At 42.3% G+C, this 20,491-nt stretch overlaps 2 protein-coding genes across 3 annotated transcripts in view; one reads left to right on the top strand and one right to left on the bottom strand.

Annotated features, from left to right (window-relative positions):
* The window catches only part of MYOM1 (myomesin 1), a 95,533-nt gene extending 75,551 nt beyond the window's left edge, over nt 1-19,982 (bottom strand). Inside the window, exons 1-2 of the mRNA XM_060277896.2 lie at nt 19,858-19,982; nt 18,562-18,637 (exon numbers count right to left, since the gene is read on the bottom strand). The gene's annotated coding sequence lies outside the window, so the exon portion shown is untranslated. The remainder of the gene's footprint in view (nt 1-18,561; nt 18,638-19,857) is intronic.
* On the top strand, nt 1,785-12,125 carry LOC118089643 (myosin regulatory light chain 2, smooth muscle minor isoform). Of its 2 annotated transcripts, none has more exons than XM_035124399.3 (4): nt 1,785-1,867; nt 9,075-9,273; nt 9,455-9,616; nt 11,616-12,125. In XM_035124399.3, the coding sequence occupies exons 2-4, from the start codon at nt 9,090-9,092 to the stop codon at nt 11,786-11,788; spliced, it is 519 nt and encodes a 172-aa protein (XP_034980290.1). In that variant the 5' UTR covers nt 1,785-1,867; nt 9,075-9,089; the 3' UTR covers nt 11,789-12,125. The 2 variants fall into 2 exon arrangements, with proteins under 2 accessions (XP_034980290.1, XP_034980289.1); XM_035124398.3 differs by lacking the exon at nt 1,785-1,867 and adding an exon at nt 5,008-6,674.
* Nucleotides 19,983-20,491: the final 509 nt, after the last annotated feature.

The raw sequence follows: 20,491 nt of genomic DNA, 5'->3' as shown, positions 1-20,491 counted from the left end.
AAACCTCATACTTTGCTTTTACTGCCAGTAGCCCAGCAGTGGTGAAATAATCTGTCGTCACATTCTAAGGAATAGCAGAAGTATATTGTAAGGGAGTTGCACTCACCACTTAAACCAATGAACTAAATGTAAAATGTAAACAAAAAACAAACCAACAACTCCAAAGTGAAATGAAGGAGTTCAATTGCTATTTTTAAAAGACTAATCCAGTACTCCTAGGTTTGAGTAATCTAGAAGAGGAGGAAGTTATTTTTTTAAAAAAGAAAATCAAATGTAGGAATGCATGTAGGAAAATTAAAGGCTGGAATATACATTTCCTGGAATACAGCGGCCTAATAAAAAAGCTAATAGTAAAATAAAATAATAACAATAATAGGCTAATAAAAGCTGCTCTCTGCCCCAAACTGGGAGTGAGGGGAAGGAAATTGGAAAAGCTCATAAGAACCTATGTGTGGAGAGCCTGGGAATTCCTGAAATCTTTTTCATATCCTCTAAAAAATTAACTCAGTTTGGTAAGTGCTGACATGGAGAGGAACCTAAGGGAGAAACCCCCCTCCAAAAAACAAGACAAAACCCCCTGCCTAATAAGGACTAAGCATGTTCAGTGACCACAGAACACAAAGTCTGAGGGGATCAACAGAAAATCAGAGAGTGGAAGAGCATTCTGGAGAATGGTACAACTTGGCAACGTTTTATTACAAGTCCAACCTGTCTCTATAGCATACCGTACTTCTGTTTATGTAAAACCTGGACATGTTCAGCTTTCCAGGAGGAACCTGCACTAGGAACAAATAAAATTAATTTAATTATTATCAATAGGCAATGGTTAAGTTCACATTTTCCTGCAACAAAACACTGTGGTTTGGGTGTTGGGACCTCCAGGTCTTAAATGAGAGAAAGAGAGAAAGGTCTGGATCCCATTCAACAAATAACGGCTGAGCAATGATTGCATGACCTTAAAAAAAAAAAATCGCAATTATCAGTTGAAGCATTATTAGGCAGTTTGGGTGTTTCCCCAGGATTATGTTCCAGCCCCAGTGAATTCATGTTTGTTGTTTCTATCTTTAAGGTAGAAAATAGCACGGCATTTCTGCGGGTTTCAGTGAAGGCCAGTTGTGGGGTTCAAGGCTGCAGTATCTCCACCAGACGCCTGTAATAATAGCTTTTGGCTTTCTGATACTCCGCAAAGATGAGTTTGGAAATGCACCAACGGAACCTCCTGCCACCGTAGAGCCGGAGCAGGAAAAAAATCCCTACACAGCAGCAGACAGCAAAGCATTCAAAAGCAACAGCTGCTACCTATAACAATCAGTGCAACCCTCCTCCCCCTCGGGCGTTCCAGCGGACACGTCACCTTGACCCGCGCGAACCCTGTGTCGTCACCAGCGCCGAGCCCGTTAGTGACAAACAGGAAAGGCTCCTCGATTTCCTTACAAGGGCATCAGTCTATTCTCTCCATCTCGCTCGCGCGTACTCTCGATCTCGCCCCTCCCCTTGTGGACCCGCCCCGACTTCTGGAATGCGGTGAGCGCACGGGATTGTACCAATTCGACAACAGGGGGAGGACGGAAGGGCTGAACCAACTTTCCTTTCCCCCACCCCCGGGGTCACTGCGATATCTAAACCCTTCGTGAAGGAAAGATCTATTTCTGGCTCCTGAATCCGTGTTTAATTGTTCTCCTTGCTGACGACGCGCGCTCACTCATTTTTCCACACACCTCCTCGGCTCCCCTGTGCTGGCGTGGCAGTAGTTCGGCCCGGTGTCGCGCTCTTCCGGAAGTACCGAGGCCGTTCAACAGCTTTGCTCCGCTCCCGTCGCTGCTTCCTCGGCTTCTCCCGTAACCGATTCTCATCCATCGCCACTCAGGTGAGAAAGGGTGGAAACGTTCTACTTGGTGGACGGGCGCATTCGGGAAAGGAGATGAGGGGGTGGAGGTTCAGGAATCCCCGTGTCGTCTGCGTCCCCCTCGTTGGGCCGCATCGTGGTGCCTCCGCGCCCCAGTTCCCTTGACCCAGAGAGCAGCAGGGGGCCCGCTGGGCCTGAGCGCCGCTCGCCCGCCCTCGGAGGGCCCCCGCTTTCCGCTCAGGAGTGCGCCGGGGTGGGGCGCAGCTGTCATGGCGGTGGCTGCGGGGCAGTTTGAAGCCTCCCTTCTCCTGTTTGCCGCCACCGGTCTCAACAGCTTATGGGCGGGGATGCCTCTGTTATCCCCCCATTTTGTGCGGGGTCGGTACGAGATTTCAAATCACACGGTTTTGGTGTTTTAAAGAGCCTCTGGGTGGGGAATGTCGACTTCCCCGATTCCAATCCTGTTGCGCCCAGGTAGGCTGCCGTGCGTGAACTTAATAGAAGCGGCCTGTCAAGAAATGGCTGCACCCATCCCGACGGGTCCGCCCAGCCTAATGGGCGTCTGGGACGGTGTTGACTCTCCCGCCGTTTGGCTGCTGGGAGCCAACGAAAACGCCGCTCGAACCTGCTGGCCGCCTGAGCCTCCCTTTCGGGCGCTGCTCCCCTGCTCTTGCCCCCGTTGCCAAACAAGCTCGCTGCGGTGGGCAGGGGAGGTTTCCTCCCATCTTATCGCGCGCACATCCTGTCCGCTTCCTTTCCCTCCTCGGAGATCGGATGCCGCCTTTGGCAGTTTCGTAACATACAACGGAGAGTCTTGTATAGTTGAAAAGGCTGCAGAAGCTCTCTGGTGCAATGTCGGAACTGCGACTATAGAGATGCGGGTGCAGATCCCCATTCAGCCGTGAGGTTCACTGGGTAATGTAGGGTTAGGATCGCGACTGGCCTTTCTCACAGGTTCTTGGGCAGATAAAATGGGGAAGAATTTGTTGTTGTTGTTGTTAAAATGGGGAAGAAATTTGTTGTTGTTGTTGTTATATTTCTTCTCCATTTTATCTGCCCAAGAACCCTGTGAGAAAGGCCAGGCTGTAAATGCAGCCAAACAAACCTGCCTCAAGACTTGGGATTTCTTCCCAACCAGGCTAGTGCTACTCTAGAATTTGTTATTTTGATAGGCAGTATTTGATAGGTTTTTTTGGTCACTTGAGATGAACTGTTTAGTTTACTGTATAGAATCATATAATTGTAGAGTTGGAAGGGACCACAAGGGTCATCTAGTCTAAACCTCCATGCAATGCAGGAATCTTTTGCTGAATGTGAGCCTCCAACCTACAGCCCTGAGATTAAGAGTCTTGTGTTCCACATCGGAGCCATCATCCTGACAATAGCTTCTTTAGTTCAGGATCAAAGTGCACATGGCAGCTTGCTTTGTTTCAGAGACCAAGAACTAAATGTAGTCTATCTTTGTAAGTGAATCACTATAGTAAAATTCACTATAGAGCTGGTTTTTCCCTTGATCACTTTAAATTTGTAAAGCCTCCCTCACTGTGGACCTGTACATGTAGTAGTTTGATGAAAATAGAGCTCAGAGCAACTTTGGAAGTGGTTACATATTCAGAACATAAACTTGGGACAGGTTTGTGTGGAACATAACATTCGGACAAGAAAGAGTTTGTTATTTCAGAGTGATGGTGCTTATATAAATATTGGGTCTCCAAACTTGCTGCAGATACATAGGAATTTGAAATATTTTTCCAGCCCTTGTGCAGCATTCTGCCTCATGCATTCCAAAGGAAGCCATGTTAAAGGAGGAGTTTCACTGTAATAAGGTTCCATCACACTATTCATTACTATGCAAGCCCCATCAAACTAAACCAGAAGTAAAAACTCAGGTGATTAAATAGTGAGGTTAAAAGTCATATATAAATATGAACTAAACCATTTACTGAGATAAGTAGTATGAAACTAATGTAGTTATGATTCTGCAGCACTACACAGCAATTCTTTCCTCCCCACCCCAGGAATTACACCTAGAAATCTGGCAGTAAACCACTAATGTAAAATGACTGAAATTGTTAAGAACTTCTTAGACAAGATAACCTTGCTGCATAGCCATCTTTTAAAATTTACAAAGCAAAATAGGACTTGCACTAAAAACAACTCTACAAATAAAGTCAATATGAAGTCATTCATCCTCTTCTCTCCCCCCACTCCCCAACTTTCTCTAGCTGGTCACCCAGAAGTGAGTTTTAATACATTGCAAACATGCAGTTGTTTACAACTTTCAATTAAAGGTAAATATAGCAGGTTTAAATAGATGAAGAAACTGAGATTTCCAAAAGGAAATCACTTTCAATGGATATTTGGTAGGAAGAATTCCAATCTCTGTTCTTCTGCCACTTTGGCTTTGAGTTTTCTGTGATAGTTCTCATGAATTATATCAGGGGTCCCAAACTACGGCCCCCGGGCCGGATGCGGCCCAATTGGCCTCCCAATCCGGCCCGCGACGACCCCCGCCGCCCGCTCTTGCGGCGCGGCGGCGATCTTCAAAATCGGCAAAAAATCGCCGAAAATCCTTTGTGCGCATGCGTATGCGCCTCTCCCGACCCAGAAGAGGTCATTTCCGATGCACTTCCGGGTCGGGGGAGGCCCATACGCATGCGCACAAGCGATTTTCGGCGATTTTTCCCCGACCGTGTGCATGTGCGCATGCGCACGGGCGCGCACTCCCCCGCCCTCCGGCCCGCTGCGCACGCACTCCCCTGCCCTCCGGCCCGCCGCGCGGTCGGCGCGGCGGGCACCGGCCCGAAGCCCGGTAAGTCTGGGGACCCCTGAATTATATGATCCACAGGACCATATAATTCTTTGTAAATTATGGCTGAAATTAAACTAGTATATCAAGCCTTGCAGTACACTTAACTACAGTTACCACAAATTATTCAGCGTGCTCTGATCAAAACAATACAGTCAAAGCAGAGGTGGCAAAGGTAAGCATTTCAGATGTTATCAGATGCCCAACTCCTATTTGTCCCAGCAAGCACTGCCAATTCTCAGGAGTGGTAGTAGCTATAGTACAACTTCTGGATGGCCAGAGGTTTACAGTTTCTGATCCAAAGAAACATAAAAGGGCATAAAGCCTAGGCTTTTGATTGAGCCTACTGATCATAAAATTAAAGTTACTTTTCGTCACTGTTGTTGGTACAATCATTTTGATTCCCTTGGGAAAACCTATGACACTTTTGTAGTATCAACTTGTGTGCTTGGTAGTATATGATACATTTTTTTAAAAAAAAATTAAATTGCTTGCTATTTAACTTTTTTCTATGTGGTTATGGGCAATGTCTAAAAATACAGTTTGAACCAATTCCCAATACGTATGAGCTTATCAGATGAAAACCCTGTATGTATGTATGTATGTATGTATGTATGTATGTATGTATGTGTTTGAAAATATTACTCTTCTCTGATGTGCATGTCCAGTGTTTGAAACTCCCATTGTTCTAGGTGCATTTTGCAACATGGAATTTCATTAGTGCAGGCAGTTTCTGAGCTCTGGGTGCAGCACTGTGCCTAAGATTTCAGATGTCAGTACAGTGCACACTGTACAGTGGAAGGAAAGGGTGACCTTTTTCTGCTTCCCCACTTCCAGCTACTCTCTGAAGACTGGGGGTGGGCAGGGGAAAGACTAGACCATGTGGAAAAAATGAACATAATATTTTAGCTGCAGTTCATTCATTTTCAGCTTTGTATTCTTGTTATAAAAAAGTGCACCTGGACATTCCGTTGTTGCACCCATAATCTAGGTTTAAGATGCCATTTAGCTCCTAGCTTGCATAACTCAGTCTCTAACACTGTGCATGTCTACTATGGGCAAGAATCATATGTAGCCACTTGCTCTATATGCATCACCAGCTGCTTGATAAATGTTTGGTATTATTATTTCAACTAGTTGGAATAATAATGCCATGGATAAATAGGAGTGCTGTTTACATAGGCTGTGCCGACAAGAGTCTATATGTGGTGGGCATGATCACAGTGTTACATGCCTTTCCTACATGTAAGTTATATCCATGATCCTCAAGTAGTTCACATATGTTTAAATCTAAAATATTTGGCTTATGTACCGGTATAGGGGTGGGAACGCGAGTGGCGCTGTGGGTTAAACCAGAGAGCCTAGGGCTTGCCGATCAGAAGGTTCGAATCCCCACGACAGGGTGAACACCCGTTGCTCGGTCCCAGCTCCTGCCAACCTAGCAGTTCAAAAGCACGTCAAAGTGCAAGTAGATAAATAGGTACCACTACAATGGAAAGATAAACGGCATTTCCATGTGCTGCTCTGGTTTGCCAGAAGCGGCTTTGTCATGCTGGCCACATGACCTGGAAGCTGTACGCCGGCTCCCTCGGCCAATAGCGCGAGATGAGCACCACAACCCCAGAGTCGGTCACGACTGGACCTAATAGTCAGGGGTCCCTTTACCTTACAGGTATATCGCAGATCAGCTGTTTATAATCTGAATTAAAATGGAAGGCCCTTGAATGGAAGTGATTATTCGTTGTGCTTGTTAAGCTATTATGGTTGTGAAAGGGCAGTAAATGTTTGTTGGGTGACTTGTACTTGAGTTTATTTTTAGTCCAACAGTAATTTGTGTTCTGGTGTGTCAGAGGACTGTTGTAGATGGAACGCAAGTTTAAAATTGTGAAGTTAATCAGTAGATGAAATCAGTGTTGCTATTTGTAGATCTCCCCTTAGCATATAACTCATGTACAACAACATCTCTTGCCATCTGGAACCTTGGTAAACTATTGAGCTGCAGTCTTATTTTGAGAAATGGTAAGACTTTCCTCTAGAAAACAATGTATGGCTTAGTACTTTGTTAGGAGAATTGTTTATAAAGCTAAGTATCTGAACTGTACTGAATAATTGTGTATTATTGCTAGGATCTCATTTTTAAAATGTTATGATGGGGTTTAGACATTGTAAAAATGATTTCATCTTCATGTAAGGATTCACAAAGCTTCTTGGAGCCAAGTACTGGGAGCAAATGGTCAAATTGATTTCAGGATGTTATAAAGCTTACGTTGACTGACTTGTTTTGTCTGATCTTCAGTTAGTGAAAGAATGTTTGTATCATGGGATAAATGAAGTTTAAAAACACAGAAGAAACAAATGTGCTCTAATTATAATTTTCAAATCCTTAATGCTATAAATGCAAACTTAATTTGAAAGAGAGCTCATCTACACCCAGCTAGCACAGATCAATTAAGTTTCAAAAAGTAGTGTGGATATTATAGAGGGGATAATTACTGTTAATGATTTACAGTACTTAATTTCCAATGTAATTGTGTCCAAAAATGCAGCCAAAAAATCATTGTGCAACAGATCCACTCTGCTTCTAACACATCCTCCAGTATTTGATGTCATTCTGTATCTGCACCTGCATTCTTACACATTTCTGTCGACAAACATTGAGTTGTATCTAGTTGTTTCCCTCTATTGACAGAAGTGGAGACTTCTATTCAACAGAAATGCAACTGAGAGGGGAAGCTGATTTTTGTTGATTCCCTCTTCTGCTCTCTGTGCCCACCAATTTGTTACAGAGGTTTGGATCCTTTGGAATGGCTCTTGCAGAAGCCTCCACTGGATGAAAGAGTTTTCACCAGCAGAGAACCACAGTTATATTAAGCCAGGGTCCCCAAACTAAGGCCCGGGGGCCGGATGCAGCCCAATCGCCTTCTAAATCCGGCCCGCGGACGGTCCAGGAATCAGCATGTTTTTACATGAATAGAATGTGTCCTTTTACTTAAAATGCATCTCTGGGTTATTTGTTGGGCCTGCCTGGTGTTTTTACATGTGTAGAATGTGTCCTTTTATTTAAAATGCATCTCTGGGTTATTTGTGGGGCATAGGAATTAGTTCATTCCCCCCCCCAAAAATAGTCTGGCCCCCCACAGGGTCTGAGGGACAGTGGACCGGCCCCCTGCTGAAAAAGTTTGCTGACCCCTGATTATGCAAGTAGGGGATACCTGTGCCAGGGCTTTTTAACATTGTGGGATTATGTCTGACCACCAGATACCTTGATTCCACTTTCTATTGCCTCACAACAGTTTTGGCCCACTTGCTTACAAATAATAGAGGAAACCCACCACAAACCCTCAAATTAGTACACAATCCTGATGTATAGCAAAAGGGTTTTCTCCTTTCTTTCTTTTTAGGGTGCCTTAACACTTGATTTATTGCTTAAACTGGTGATTTAACAAAGTATTTTTAAAGCAAAGAGATAAATATATCTGTCAGTGGCCAGTACAAAACCAGAGTAGTTTTTTGATTGCTTAAGAATTTGTTGGCACACCAAGGATATAAATTCCATTTAAAAATCTGCTGTTGAAACTATGAGCTAATAAGGCTTTCTCACCAAGGATCACAATAAAGGCAAGGGGAATTGTTAGGGTAAAGTTTATCAGGGCATATTTAGGGAAGATTGGCTTAACATGTCTGAAGGAAGAACTGTATAGTGACTGACATGTGGTGAAATAGCAGTTGCTAAGCTCTCCCAAGCATAGGAAGCATGACTGACACTAACAAAAGCAAAGATATATCTCTCTTCAGCCCAGGCTGCTGCTCTTAACTCAATAACATGGATTAAATGTGATTCTGTTGGAGCACTGATATTCAATCTCAACCACCTGCTGTGGCTGAAAAACCTAGTATTGTGAGCACCAAATGTTCAAGTAATGAGTGTGCTCCCTTACATAATGACTTACAATTTTTTTGTGCATTGTAGCCCCCACTCCTTTATCAAACTTTCACAGGGTAGCTGTGATGAGAGAATGCATTTTGACGCTCATTGCCCAAGTTGGATTGATCAGGATTTGAACTTGGTTTCCCCAATATCTAAACCCAACGTAAGTTAAGGGAGAACCTGTGGCTCTCCAGGTGTTGCTGAATTCCCATCAGCCCTAGCCAGTATGGCCAGTGGTCAGAGATGATGGAAGTTGGAGCCCAGGGACAAATGGTAGACTAGGTGCATGCCCCCTATACTAGCAGTTGGGATTTATATTTTACTAAGGTGTACACATTACACATTTTAGCTAGTTTCTTGAAAATTAAAACTAATTGCACTTATGAGGCTTTGAATCTGGCAAAATAGCCCTTGCAGACCATATGTCCCATATACCACTTTTTGTTTTTATAGGTTTAAGTAACTACCTCTTTTCTCTTTCTGTCTTATAGAATCCAACCGTCATCATGTCAAGCAAAAGGGCAAAGACCAAGACCACAAAGAAGCGCCCTCAGCGTGCCACTTCCAATGTGTTTGCTATGTTTGATCAATCACAGATTCAAGAATTCAAAGAGGCATTCAACATGATTGATCAAAACAGAGATGGTTTCATTGACAAAGAAGACCTGCATGATATGCTTGCTTCACTTGGTAATTATTTTTCTCCTTTCAGTTATGTTGTTTCTCTGTTGAGAGGGAAATTCACTTTGTTTCCCAGATATTGCGCTAGGATTTTTTACCTTAACATTTGAGACCTGTATAATGAATTAACATTAATTCTGTAAATGATAGTATATAGATCATCTTTAAAATATGTATATTTGATTTGCAGGGAAGAATCCAACTGATGAATATCTAGATGCTATGATGAATGAGGCTCCAGGACCAATAAACTTCACAATGTTTCTCACAATGTTTGGAGAGAAATTAAATGGCACTGATCCAGAAGATGTAATCAGGAATGCCTTTGCTTGCTTTGATGAAGAAGCAACAGGTGAGAACTTAAAAACCCAAGATAACTTCTTTGGTTTTGATCTTCACTATGAACATGTATTTATGATTAAAATATAAAATGTACTTGAGAGAAATGACACACTTGCAACATGTATCAGTTAAACATAAATTTTGACAAATTCATGGAAGGTAAGGATGCCAATGGCTACTGGTCATGTTGGCTATGTAGTACAGGAATGGGCAGACTTCAGGCTTTTGAGTTCTACTGTGTTTTCTTTACTAACACCTTAAGGTCACCAATTAGATGCATTATGTTTGCTCGGGAGTGCAGCCAGTCACTTACAGCATCCAATGAGCCATACACTGGGATTGCCTGCACATACAGGTACAACTCTACAACTGAGTTACTACAGAACAGGGGTTCTAACACCCTGATTTAGAAAGGGAAAAATATGTTTTGTCACTAGAAACCCCATGTTGATCTGCTGCAAATCATGCAGAGATCTACCAGCAGATCCTGATCCACTTTCTCCCCACCCCTCTAGTATCAGAGACAGTATGCTTCTGAATACCAGTTGCTGGGAATCAGAGGTAGGTTAGGGCTATTGCACTGAATTCCTACATCTGGGCTTCTCATATGTGTTTGCTTAGTTACTGTGAGAACAGAATACTGGACTAGATGGGTCTTTGATCTGATCTGGCAATGCTCTTTTTTATTTTCAGTAGTAGAAAGCCTCCATGGAATGGACAAGTTGATAGCTACAAATCAGGGCTGTGAATGATGTTGTCTTTGGAACAACTAAGAAGCAAAAGACTTCTGAGCCTAAATTAATATTCAAAGGGGGGGACTTTAAAAGTCCTTGGTGGTGCATATACCTCACAGGATTAATATTATTTGTTCTTTATATATGTCCCAAAAGCTTTATGATGAACTAATACAGTCTGAAATACCTTATTTCAAGAGCTTTCATCTTAACATTATTGAAATGGAAATCCTTTTCAGTCATTGTGGGGTGGGGAGTCCTGGTGCGGAACTGAGGTACATTACAGAAAATGACTACAAGGTGAAAGGTCTGATCTCAAATCAGTGGCAGCTCATGTCCCATACTATCCTTTTACAGCTCCTTGCATTTGTTCAGATGCATTATTGCATCCTCAATGCTACATAGTATAGAATTGGTGGCTATTATAAATTTTGTTAATATTATTGTGATTGTTATTATTAAACCAAGAATGGAACAGAATTCAAAAACAATACAACAACAATGCTAAGCAGCGAAGAGCTAACATAAGTGGGTACATGACAGGCAGAAATGTGGTTGGTGACCCCAACACACATTACTAATGCTGGTAAAATGCTATTTTTTCACATGGTTCCTCTACCTGAAGTCAGAGGGCAGGGATCTCCTGGTCATAGAAATATTTTTGATTAGGATTGGCTGAGCAGTGCAGAGCGCTGATTTGCCAGAACATGAGGCTTGCACAAATGTTTCTGGAGTCTCTCCTAGCTGAAATGGAAGGCTATAATTATGTGGGGGACAAAAAAAAGTGTGGTTCTGACATTTGGGACAGGGGGAAACTACTTAAATTTTTACTTTGCCCCAGTAGACTTAGTGCATGAGCCTCTACTCTCTAACCCCAAGGTTGCAAGGATAGCTGATAATCTTGGTGTCAGAAAGGCTATCACTGACACAATCCTAGCATGTGAGTCCTTCTCTCTGCTTGCATTTATGCAAATAGATTTTGAAAACAGCCAGTGAAATTAAAGGAGAAAATGTATTTAAATCCTTTCTTTTTAGCCATAATGTTTGCTATGGAGATTTAAATGCTAGACTATTACTATATTAGTTAAGTATTGATAGCTATAGTGTTTTCAGGTAGCCATTCCCTTGTTTTTTGAATACAGTAATTTAATTGTATGGCCTAACTATTACTATATCAGTGGAATGTTTCTAGATAGCATTTTCTGCTTTAAGATAGGTTTGGTAAAGCTTGCCAATTTTGTGTATGTAATGTCTCCTGATAATCTATATTTCTAGGTTTCATTCAAGAAGACTACCTGAGAGAATTGCTGACGACAATGGGAGACAGGTTTACAGATGAAGAAGTAGATGAGCTCTTCAGAGAGGCACCAATTGACAAAAAGGGCAATTTCAACTACATTGAGTTCACACGCATCCTTAAACATGGAGCAAAAGACAAAGATGACTAAAACAGAACTCTTGCCTCTGCCATTTTCTTTAGATATCACCTGCAGTTATCTTTGAGGGGTTTTTTCCTGGTAGAACCTGTTGCATGCCTTTAGCTTTACAGCTTTTGCCTTTCTTGATGTATTTATCTATACCAGGCATTCTGGCACATCTTGCACCTGTATAATCAGGTTGGCAATGGAGATTGTAGTTGTGGTGAAAGAGTTGGAGGATAAGATCAATGACTCTGAAGGCCCAGGAAAAACGTCTCAATGTTTCTGGTTTAGCTGGATTTTTACATTTTGTAATAATGCCATTTTGAAATAAGATTGCTATATCAATAAAATACCTCAAATGCTGCATTGTGAAGTGAGATTTTATTAAGTGTTTAGAGTCCATAGTTTATACATCCCCCCCCCAAAAAAAACAATATGGGAAGCAGTATGCTGGAGCTTATTGTGATGTAAAGAACTGTCTCTTTCATTTAAGACTGAACTGCAGCATTGTGAATCACAAATGTGCCCTTTTTGCAGGGCAAGCATTAGTTCAGGCATCCCCAAACTTCGGCCCTCCAGATGTTTTGGACTACAATTCCCATCTCCCCCGACCACTGGTCCTGTTAGCTAGGGATCATGGGAGTTGTAGGCCAAAACATCTGGAGGGCCGCAGTTTGGGGATGCCTGCATTAGTTACTGGCAACTTTTCAGATTCTGCTTTCTGGCCTCCAGTCTTGTAGAGCAGATACTGTACTCACAAACACTTGAATTTTGGTGTTTATAAATAAACTTTGTGTTTATAAATTTAGAAGGAGCTTCCCTTTCTTAATCTGATCTAGCAGGCAGCAGTTGTGTTATTTTTCCTGTTCCCTAAAATAATTCATAGAATTGTGTCAAAATGATAGTTTTTTTTAATGGACTGGAAACACTTTATTTACCAATCTATAAGCAATTACTGTGCATTGGAGAATAAGTTGGAGAAAGGTTGAGATCTCTGTTTTGTCTGATCTACCCACTTGCGGCATGGAAAGGACGTTACAGGCACATGCCACATCCAACTGTTAGAACAAATTTCCATGTGCACTTAGGAGAAATAGTCCAATGGGAAGACAAATGAGCAGCTCAAAATTGCTGTGAGAAACACATGAGAGATCACAACCATCTGGGAGACCAAACACACAAAGTTTCCAAGATGGATATATGCTTTTGTCTGACGTCTACAAGTTGTGTGCTTACTGTTGGAAACGCCTAGGGAAGGCTTGAAACGATCAATAATGTAGTCAAATCCTACCAATACTGTATTCCAAATTGAGGCATTTTTCTGCCATAGTTGAAAACTGCAGAAAACTACATTTTTTATTAGCTTAACCTTAAGGAAGGCAGAACAAACGTTTGTAAAAATTAAGCTATACCCCAGATCAAGTTGATTCCTTTAGCTTCCCATTGTTTTAATGTTCAAGTCCTGCCATCACATTCCCCAGCATGCTTATTCTGTGAGATGTATCTGGGTTTGGATTTGTTATCTTAATCTGAAATTATTTGTAATTTTCTTGGGCCTCAACTTCCCTATCGTAATGCCAGACTTGTGCATATCCTACACAGTCTTGTTCTGTTGAAGCTGGCATTTTGCAATGATTTGTGTTTTTAAAAATTCTCTTCTGTCTAGATAGCTAATCTTTTCCTCCTTTAAACAAAGTACCCTGCCACAGACCAGCCAGCCAGCTTCCCCTTCCCAAGAGTGTGTGTGCAGCTGTCAAGGGCATGGTTACTACAGTGCATCATACTGGAATATCTGGAGGATCTCTGTGGCAAGAGATTCTTGAAAGGCTGCTTGCCAAGTATGCAATAAATGCTTATTTTTTAAACCCTGTTGAGGGGTTTGTTGCTGTTTTGATAAAATGACCAAATCATTTTATTTCAAAAGCAGCAACAATTTATGGATTGAGGATACTGGCTTTTAAAACTTCTAACAGTAGAGTATATATACAGTGGTACCTCGGTTTGCGATCACAATCCGTTCTGCGGAGGCAGTCGCTCGCCGAAGCGGTTGCTCCCCGAAGGCACGCTTCTGCGCGTGTACGAATCGCTGATAGGACGTTTCTGCGCATGCACGCGCTACACAGATCGTTTCTGCACATGCGCGAGCTGCACAGATTGTGTCTGCGCATCCAATGCCGCGGAACCTGGATGTAAACACTTCCAGGTCCGGGGCGGTCGCTCGCCAAAGCAGTCACAAACAGAGGTAGGCATAAACCGAGGTTTGACTGTACAGTAATTCTCTTCTTACAAACTGCTGGCTGAAACAGAGTTACAGTACACTAACTTCAGTCCCTTACCTTGTTTCCTTAATAGAGTTTTTAAAATTATTATTGCCACATCTTGTCATTTTCTCAGTGACAATGGATGCATCCTTAGCACAGGATACTAAGTGTTGCTATTGGTCCCAGAACCAGTCCTGATGTTAGCTAGCAAACACCAGCAGTGGGATAGAGGTTCTGCAGAACAAAAGGGGTGGTGTGTCACACCACCATTGTAATCCAGTCAGAGCAAACAGTACCCAACCTTTGGTCCCCAGCTATTGTTGAACTATCTACAATTCCCATCATCCTTGACCACAGGCCATGCTAGATAGGGTTAATGGGAGTTGCAGTCCCGCAACACCTGGAAGATACCACCCCAGCTCTAGAGCACACCTGTAATAGTAAGTAGAGTAAGTTGCCTGTCCGTGAAGTTTATTTCTTCCTCACTGTAGGATGGGAATAAAGTATGATCAGGTTACCAGATTATTATAGAACCATGGAAACTTCTCTATAGAGTTTTTTGGAACTGTCATGTTCTAAAATAGCAGGGGTCATTATATTCAGCGAGGCTATGAATCTTCAAGTAATTTGCTCCACAAGAGTTTATTTCAAGGTAATGAAAACACCAGTTATACTGTACTTAATATGCTGGGCCGATAATAAATTTATTAACATTCCCAGGACTTAATCCAGTTGAGCATAAGTACAATGCCCATTTGTAGTGATGCCAACAGCATTCTCTTTCTCTTCATTCCATCTCCCACCATGGACACAGGGCTATGCGTACAGGTGGTCTGAGAGGCATTGCACAAAATGGGAGTTTCCATATGCAGGAAAAATTAGGAGGACAAGCTAATGAATTCAATAATATTTATTAATTGCACATGAGGGGTAGCAATCTCAGTTGCAGAAGTCACTACAAAAGAATGCATCAATATAACATGTATTGTTATTGAATTCATTATCTTATTTTTGACCTCCAGAAAGGGAACCTCTTAATTTCCCCAACACATACCAGTACATATCACCTTTTTCTCCACCCAGTCCCCAACAGTTACTCATGTGATTTAACTTGTGTTATGCAGAGATGAAGGGTCACTTGGGGATATGGGAGGCACACACATTGGACAGGAATGGAATGAGCAGGGTTCAGTTGAACTCAATGCAGTTCTCATACATGCTTCTCATTGAGACTGGCAGAGTGGAATGCAGGGAGGCCAACAGCAGGTGGAGCCAAAGCCAATATCGGACAGAAACACAGCAATGGTAGGTGAAACCAACTAATTATAATTTTGCCCCCATCCTCTTGTTGAGTTCTACAAGATCAAAACTGAGACAGGAGGAGGAAGCCCACCTGGGCTAGCTGTTAAGTAGAAATACTGTTTACTGTGTTTACTGACTAGCTATAAACTATCAGAGACAACCTTTTATATACTGTATCATGTTTTCCTTGCTGTTAGAAAGCTTTCATCACCCATGTACTTCCCTGGAAAGCATCTATACTTGTAAGGTATTTTAATTAATTGCAAGTGCTCCTTTGCTTCAGGTCATCAAATACATTTTTGCCCTAACTTTCAATTAAGGAGATTAAATTTCACAGTTATTATTGAGCCCCTAAACCTGTTTTTACTATTTGACATTTTAACTGACTTTTTAAAAATGCTGTTTTTGTCCCTTTTTGAATTTTTTATTTTGCAAAAAAGTAGATGAGACAAGGAAAATAGAGCACAGGGGACCTTAGCAACAGTGTCCAGATCCCCCTTCTGACCCTACAGTTTGTGAAACATGAGCAAAACATGCTTCGAGTAGAGCCACTGAAATCAATACACCTAAATTAGTCACAACCAATTTGAAGTCCACTGATTTCAATGGGACCTACTAAGAGCTTGATTTAGCTGGATACAGCCCACAGACCTAGTATGTGTCAGTTGGCATGGGATGAGCAAGCCTTGTTGGCAACGAGGAGGACCTTGGGCTGCTATACTATGGTCTGGTGTATTGCTTTGCAGCCTGCCGTCCATGGAACAAGACTGCGTCCCAAAGATTGTTTTAAAATGTTGCTTGAATGTAGCCTCTGTTACTATCTTGGCTGCAAACTCTCTTCCTATAGGAATGACACTACTAGAATGTTAAGACTAAGAATGGGGATATTTGTGAGTTCAAATCCTCACTCAACAATAAAGCTCACTGGTTGACTTTGGACCAGTCACTATCTCTTCTTTACTCTCTGCTTCACCCTTTCATTTGGTCATTGACACTTCACTTTTCTTGCACTGAAATAAATCTCCACTTTCTGCCAGCAAACTTTGCCTGTGCAATGAGGCACCTTCTGTGTGAAACCAGTAGTACTGGAAGGCACTTCTAGACTCTTTATAGACTGAATAATCTCATGGAAGCTATCATTTTTTGGTGGTAATGTGTTTACTTAACCACTACAAAAGGTGGTAAGTCACCATCTGAGGGATTTTTTGTTCATTCTGCTGGGTGAAGCCCTGGATTTCTGCCCCTAAAATCCTGCCTTGACAGAACTCCATTTAACCTTGCTAACTATCAAGCCACCATATAGAGAGCTTCCTTGACAATTTCATACACAGATCCCCCCCTTTGCAGACAAGAGCAGTCACAATCATGTGCAACCTGGAGCAAAAATGATCCAGGCTTTTTAATAAAGAGGATAGGGAGCTGCCTTACACCAAGTCAGACATCATAATGAGATTCCCACAGCTTTATAAATGCTAATGATTTGGGCTGATCTGAACTTCAATAAAGTTACAGTATTCTTTTAACAAAGTAGTGATGTAACCTAGATTGACCACAGGTGAAAATTTACCAAATTATTTTCTAATTACAAACTATTAACATGATTTCCCCCTGGGTCTCTTCATAGCAACAAGAGTTTGGATATCATAGCAAAACAGTTTTTTTTCTACTGAAAATATATTTTGGCACTGCAGAAGATCAGTTTGCATAATGTGCAGAGCCCACCGTATCCTATCAAGAATTAACTGTCAGCCACATTCACTATCAACATACTGCCAGAATCAAATCCAAGGCTGTCATAGAATGGAAATGAAAACTTTCAGAATCTAAAGGGACAGCTGGTGGTTTCCACTTCAGTTGCTTGAAATAATTATGCACTTTCTGTTTTACAACATGCTTCAAAAACTAATGCCAAGGAGGAGCAACCAATTGCCAATGAAATTACTGCAGGAGTCTTCACCTTTGTCGTAGTCAGATTATAAAAAATAGATGCTAACCATGATGTTCATGGTCTAATATCAAAGTAAACAGAACTCTTAGGTTTGACTACAAACTTACTTTGTATATGTTACTTTCTATAGTCCTTATTCCGTTGATTAAGTAATCTTTTAATTTCAGCACATTTCTAATTTTATGTGCTCTGGGAAAGTAAATTTCCCTTGGAAAAATGGAATTAATTCCTGGATTATATTAATTTATTGGTGTCAGTTTCCTCTGGCATAAATAATACATTAAGTCTGCAGTTTTATATACTTCTGAGTAGACATATATAGAATTTGTTGGAAGTTTGAGTGCAACTCAGCTTGCAGAAGAGGGATTTGCATGGAGTTAAGACAGAGAGAGAGGGGAATCTCCAGATTCCCAGACTATCCTTGTACTTTTGTCTCTATGGTGACTTCTCTATCTCTTTGTTGGTTAGACTGATATGTCTTAGGTAGCATCCTGTCTATAGTCAAGATGTGGTGGAGCCGTGAGATTCTGCTGCATGCCTTTCTATCTACAGACCCATTCTGCATTTTGCATTGGGCATCATGAGTGTGTTGTGTGTGCACACATGTCAAGACCCCCACACACAGGACCTGTGATCCATCTCAATCTCCATTTTACTTGGAAAACTGCAGGTACATAAACCTTTATCTGTTGACCTGTGGTACGTGTCTAAGTACTTTGCACATTACATTAAATGTTGTTAGGCAAGCCAAGCCACAAGGGCTCAGCAGGCAAACAAGTTATGTAGACATGCATGGAACCTTTCGTGCAGATGGGTTTACTGTCAGAAAGGACACAAGCATTTTATTTCAGGAATTTATGCATATTCCAGAATGCTATAGAATGATTCAGTCTCTGGACTGACTAACATGGATTTAATAGTCTGCTCCACCAGGTGGCACTGAAAAGTAACATCTGTTGGACTGTTAGTGCTGTGAACCCTTCCATCTTATGTTCGACTTGTACATATGTGTAAATGAAACCATATATCAAGAATGAAACCATATATCAAAAAGACCCTTCAATTGTCAGTGACCTTCATTTCAAGGAAACTGAACCAGAGGTAAGTGCTGGTACCCCTTAAGTTTCTTATCACTTGGAGACTGGGTTGCACATAAGAATATAATGCTCTGGGGCCTGAATGGGGTAGCTGGGATACTCTGAAGTCCAATATATGACATTTTACTTCCAGTGGGTTCCAAGCCCATGAGGCGAGGCCAGCAGGGATGACGTTTTTTATAGCTATCTTACCTGTCAGTTGCAACTCAGTCTGGATTAGGCGCACACAAGTTAGAACTATCCAACCTCATCTGGGAAGCAACAATCACTGCGAGGATAAAAGAGATAACAAAATGTTGCTATGAAGTGTTAAGTATTTGGGTTTTAGGGAGTTGTGGTAATTTATGTATCGCAATAACTACATGTAAATAAAGCAGTATCATCTTGACAGGAAATGAAGGCTGCAGTCCTATATAGGTAGGAACAGATCTCACTGAAATCAACAGGAGTTAATTCTGAGTAGACATGCATATGATTATGTTGCAAATCTATAATCCTAAATGCAGTTCCTAGGAGTAAGTCCTGTTTATGAGATTTTGAAGTAAACTTGATTAATAATTATTGCAATGGACCAACTGTTCACAACCCTTCATGTGCAAGTAGGACCCATTAATGAGATCTGAAAGTTTGTGTGCACTGGACAAAGTCAATTTAAATAGCATTTCTAATTAGATTTATTTCAACAGGACTTGAATGCATCACAGTGTGTCCTTCCAGCCACCCTAAACAAATGTTGATTTAAAGTTCCACAACTCAGTCTTGGAATATGTGAAATAATAAACATGGGATATATTTTTTCTGAACACATGCTGGGTGTTTTTCCTTTGCTGCAAAGTAACCAGGATCCTCACTCAGGATTAAGGAGCCGGGGCCTTCCAGGTCAGGCACAACTTCCAAGTAGGTTTGCACCACCTTATTTCTTCCCCATTAGTGCTTTCCATGTAGGAAAGAAGACTCCTTTTGTGGTTATGGCTGGCATCAGACTTCAGGGAGAGGGGGGGGGGCTCTGCAAAGTGCTGCTGATGGGCCTCTAAACACTTGCACCCCTAATGCAGCCAAGTTTGGCTCCCGTTTAAAAGTGGCGCTGCTTCCCACTGATAAAATGGGCAGGGCAAGGAGTGGCAGTATAGTCAGGTCAATAAGGGGGCCTTTCTGCACTCCTAGGGAACCTGGCCAGTGTCCGATCTTAGCAAGTGCCAGTGCCAGGCCTATCTGTGGGATAGTTTTACAGGGAGTGGAAGAGATACCGGAACTGTCCTCCTTGGTAAACTTCTGGGTGCTCTCCCAAAATAATAGGCAAACATGAGCATGCCTGTGAGTAAGGACAACAGCTGCTAGGCCTGTCAGGTTGTTTTGATTGTTCTTGACATAGCCTGTTAATCTCTCCTTTAAACAAAAAAACTGCCTCTGATTACTTAAGAACTAGTATGCTGTGTGAAACCCCAGCTGTAATCTTAGACAAAACAGCTGGGAGGAAGAAAAAAGTACCTGAAGCAAATTCCATGAGTCACTCCCTTTCAGCCTGAGAAACACATTCGACTCTTTCCAACAAAAACACCTTCCCCTGTAGAAAACGTTCAAGCTCACTGAACAGGGGTGTGTGTGTGTGTGTGTGTGTTGGTTGCTGTTGTTTTCCTTTAACGGAGCCCTAGGCCTGTTTGATTTTGTTTTTTCTCCGAGCCAATTTCCGTGGGTCGCTTGGACCAGGTCGTTAACCCACAAGAGCCAAACTCCCTCTTGAGCTTTGAAGGGAAGTGCCTTCAACTTTCACAACACACACTTTCTCTCTCTCTCCAACTTGAGCTACGCCACAGGAGGATTTGGGGCACTGGGGCGACACGCGGCGAGAGCAGCAGTGCCAACTTTTGCTTTCCAAACGAGGAAGCTGCTGCCCCGCACAAACCCGCTGCAAGTCACACAGGCTGTTCTTTCTTCTGGAAAGGCCGCGCCTTCGCCGCCTCCTCCTCCCGGGGCCGCGTCTCCTTCCAGCACATTGGCCGCCAGCGGATCAGGAGTGATTCAAGCGCGGCAGCAGCTCCGGATGTGAGGTGTTCGCCACTCAATCTCGGCCACCCGCAGGAGGAGCCTTCCACCGAAGCGCCTCTCAAGTCTGGGGCGAGCA

This window comes from Zootoca vivipara, chromosome 8 (genome assembly GCF_965207765.1).
Source record: "Zootoca vivipara chromosome 8, rZooViv2.hap1.1, whole genome shotgun sequence".
Classification (NCBI taxonomy): domain Eukaryota; kingdom Metazoa; phylum Chordata; class Lepidosauria; order Squamata; family Lacertidae; genus Zootoca; species Zootoca vivipara.
Note: the sequence above shows the minus strand (reverse complement) of the source record. Positions and strands in the feature narration are given on the sequence as shown.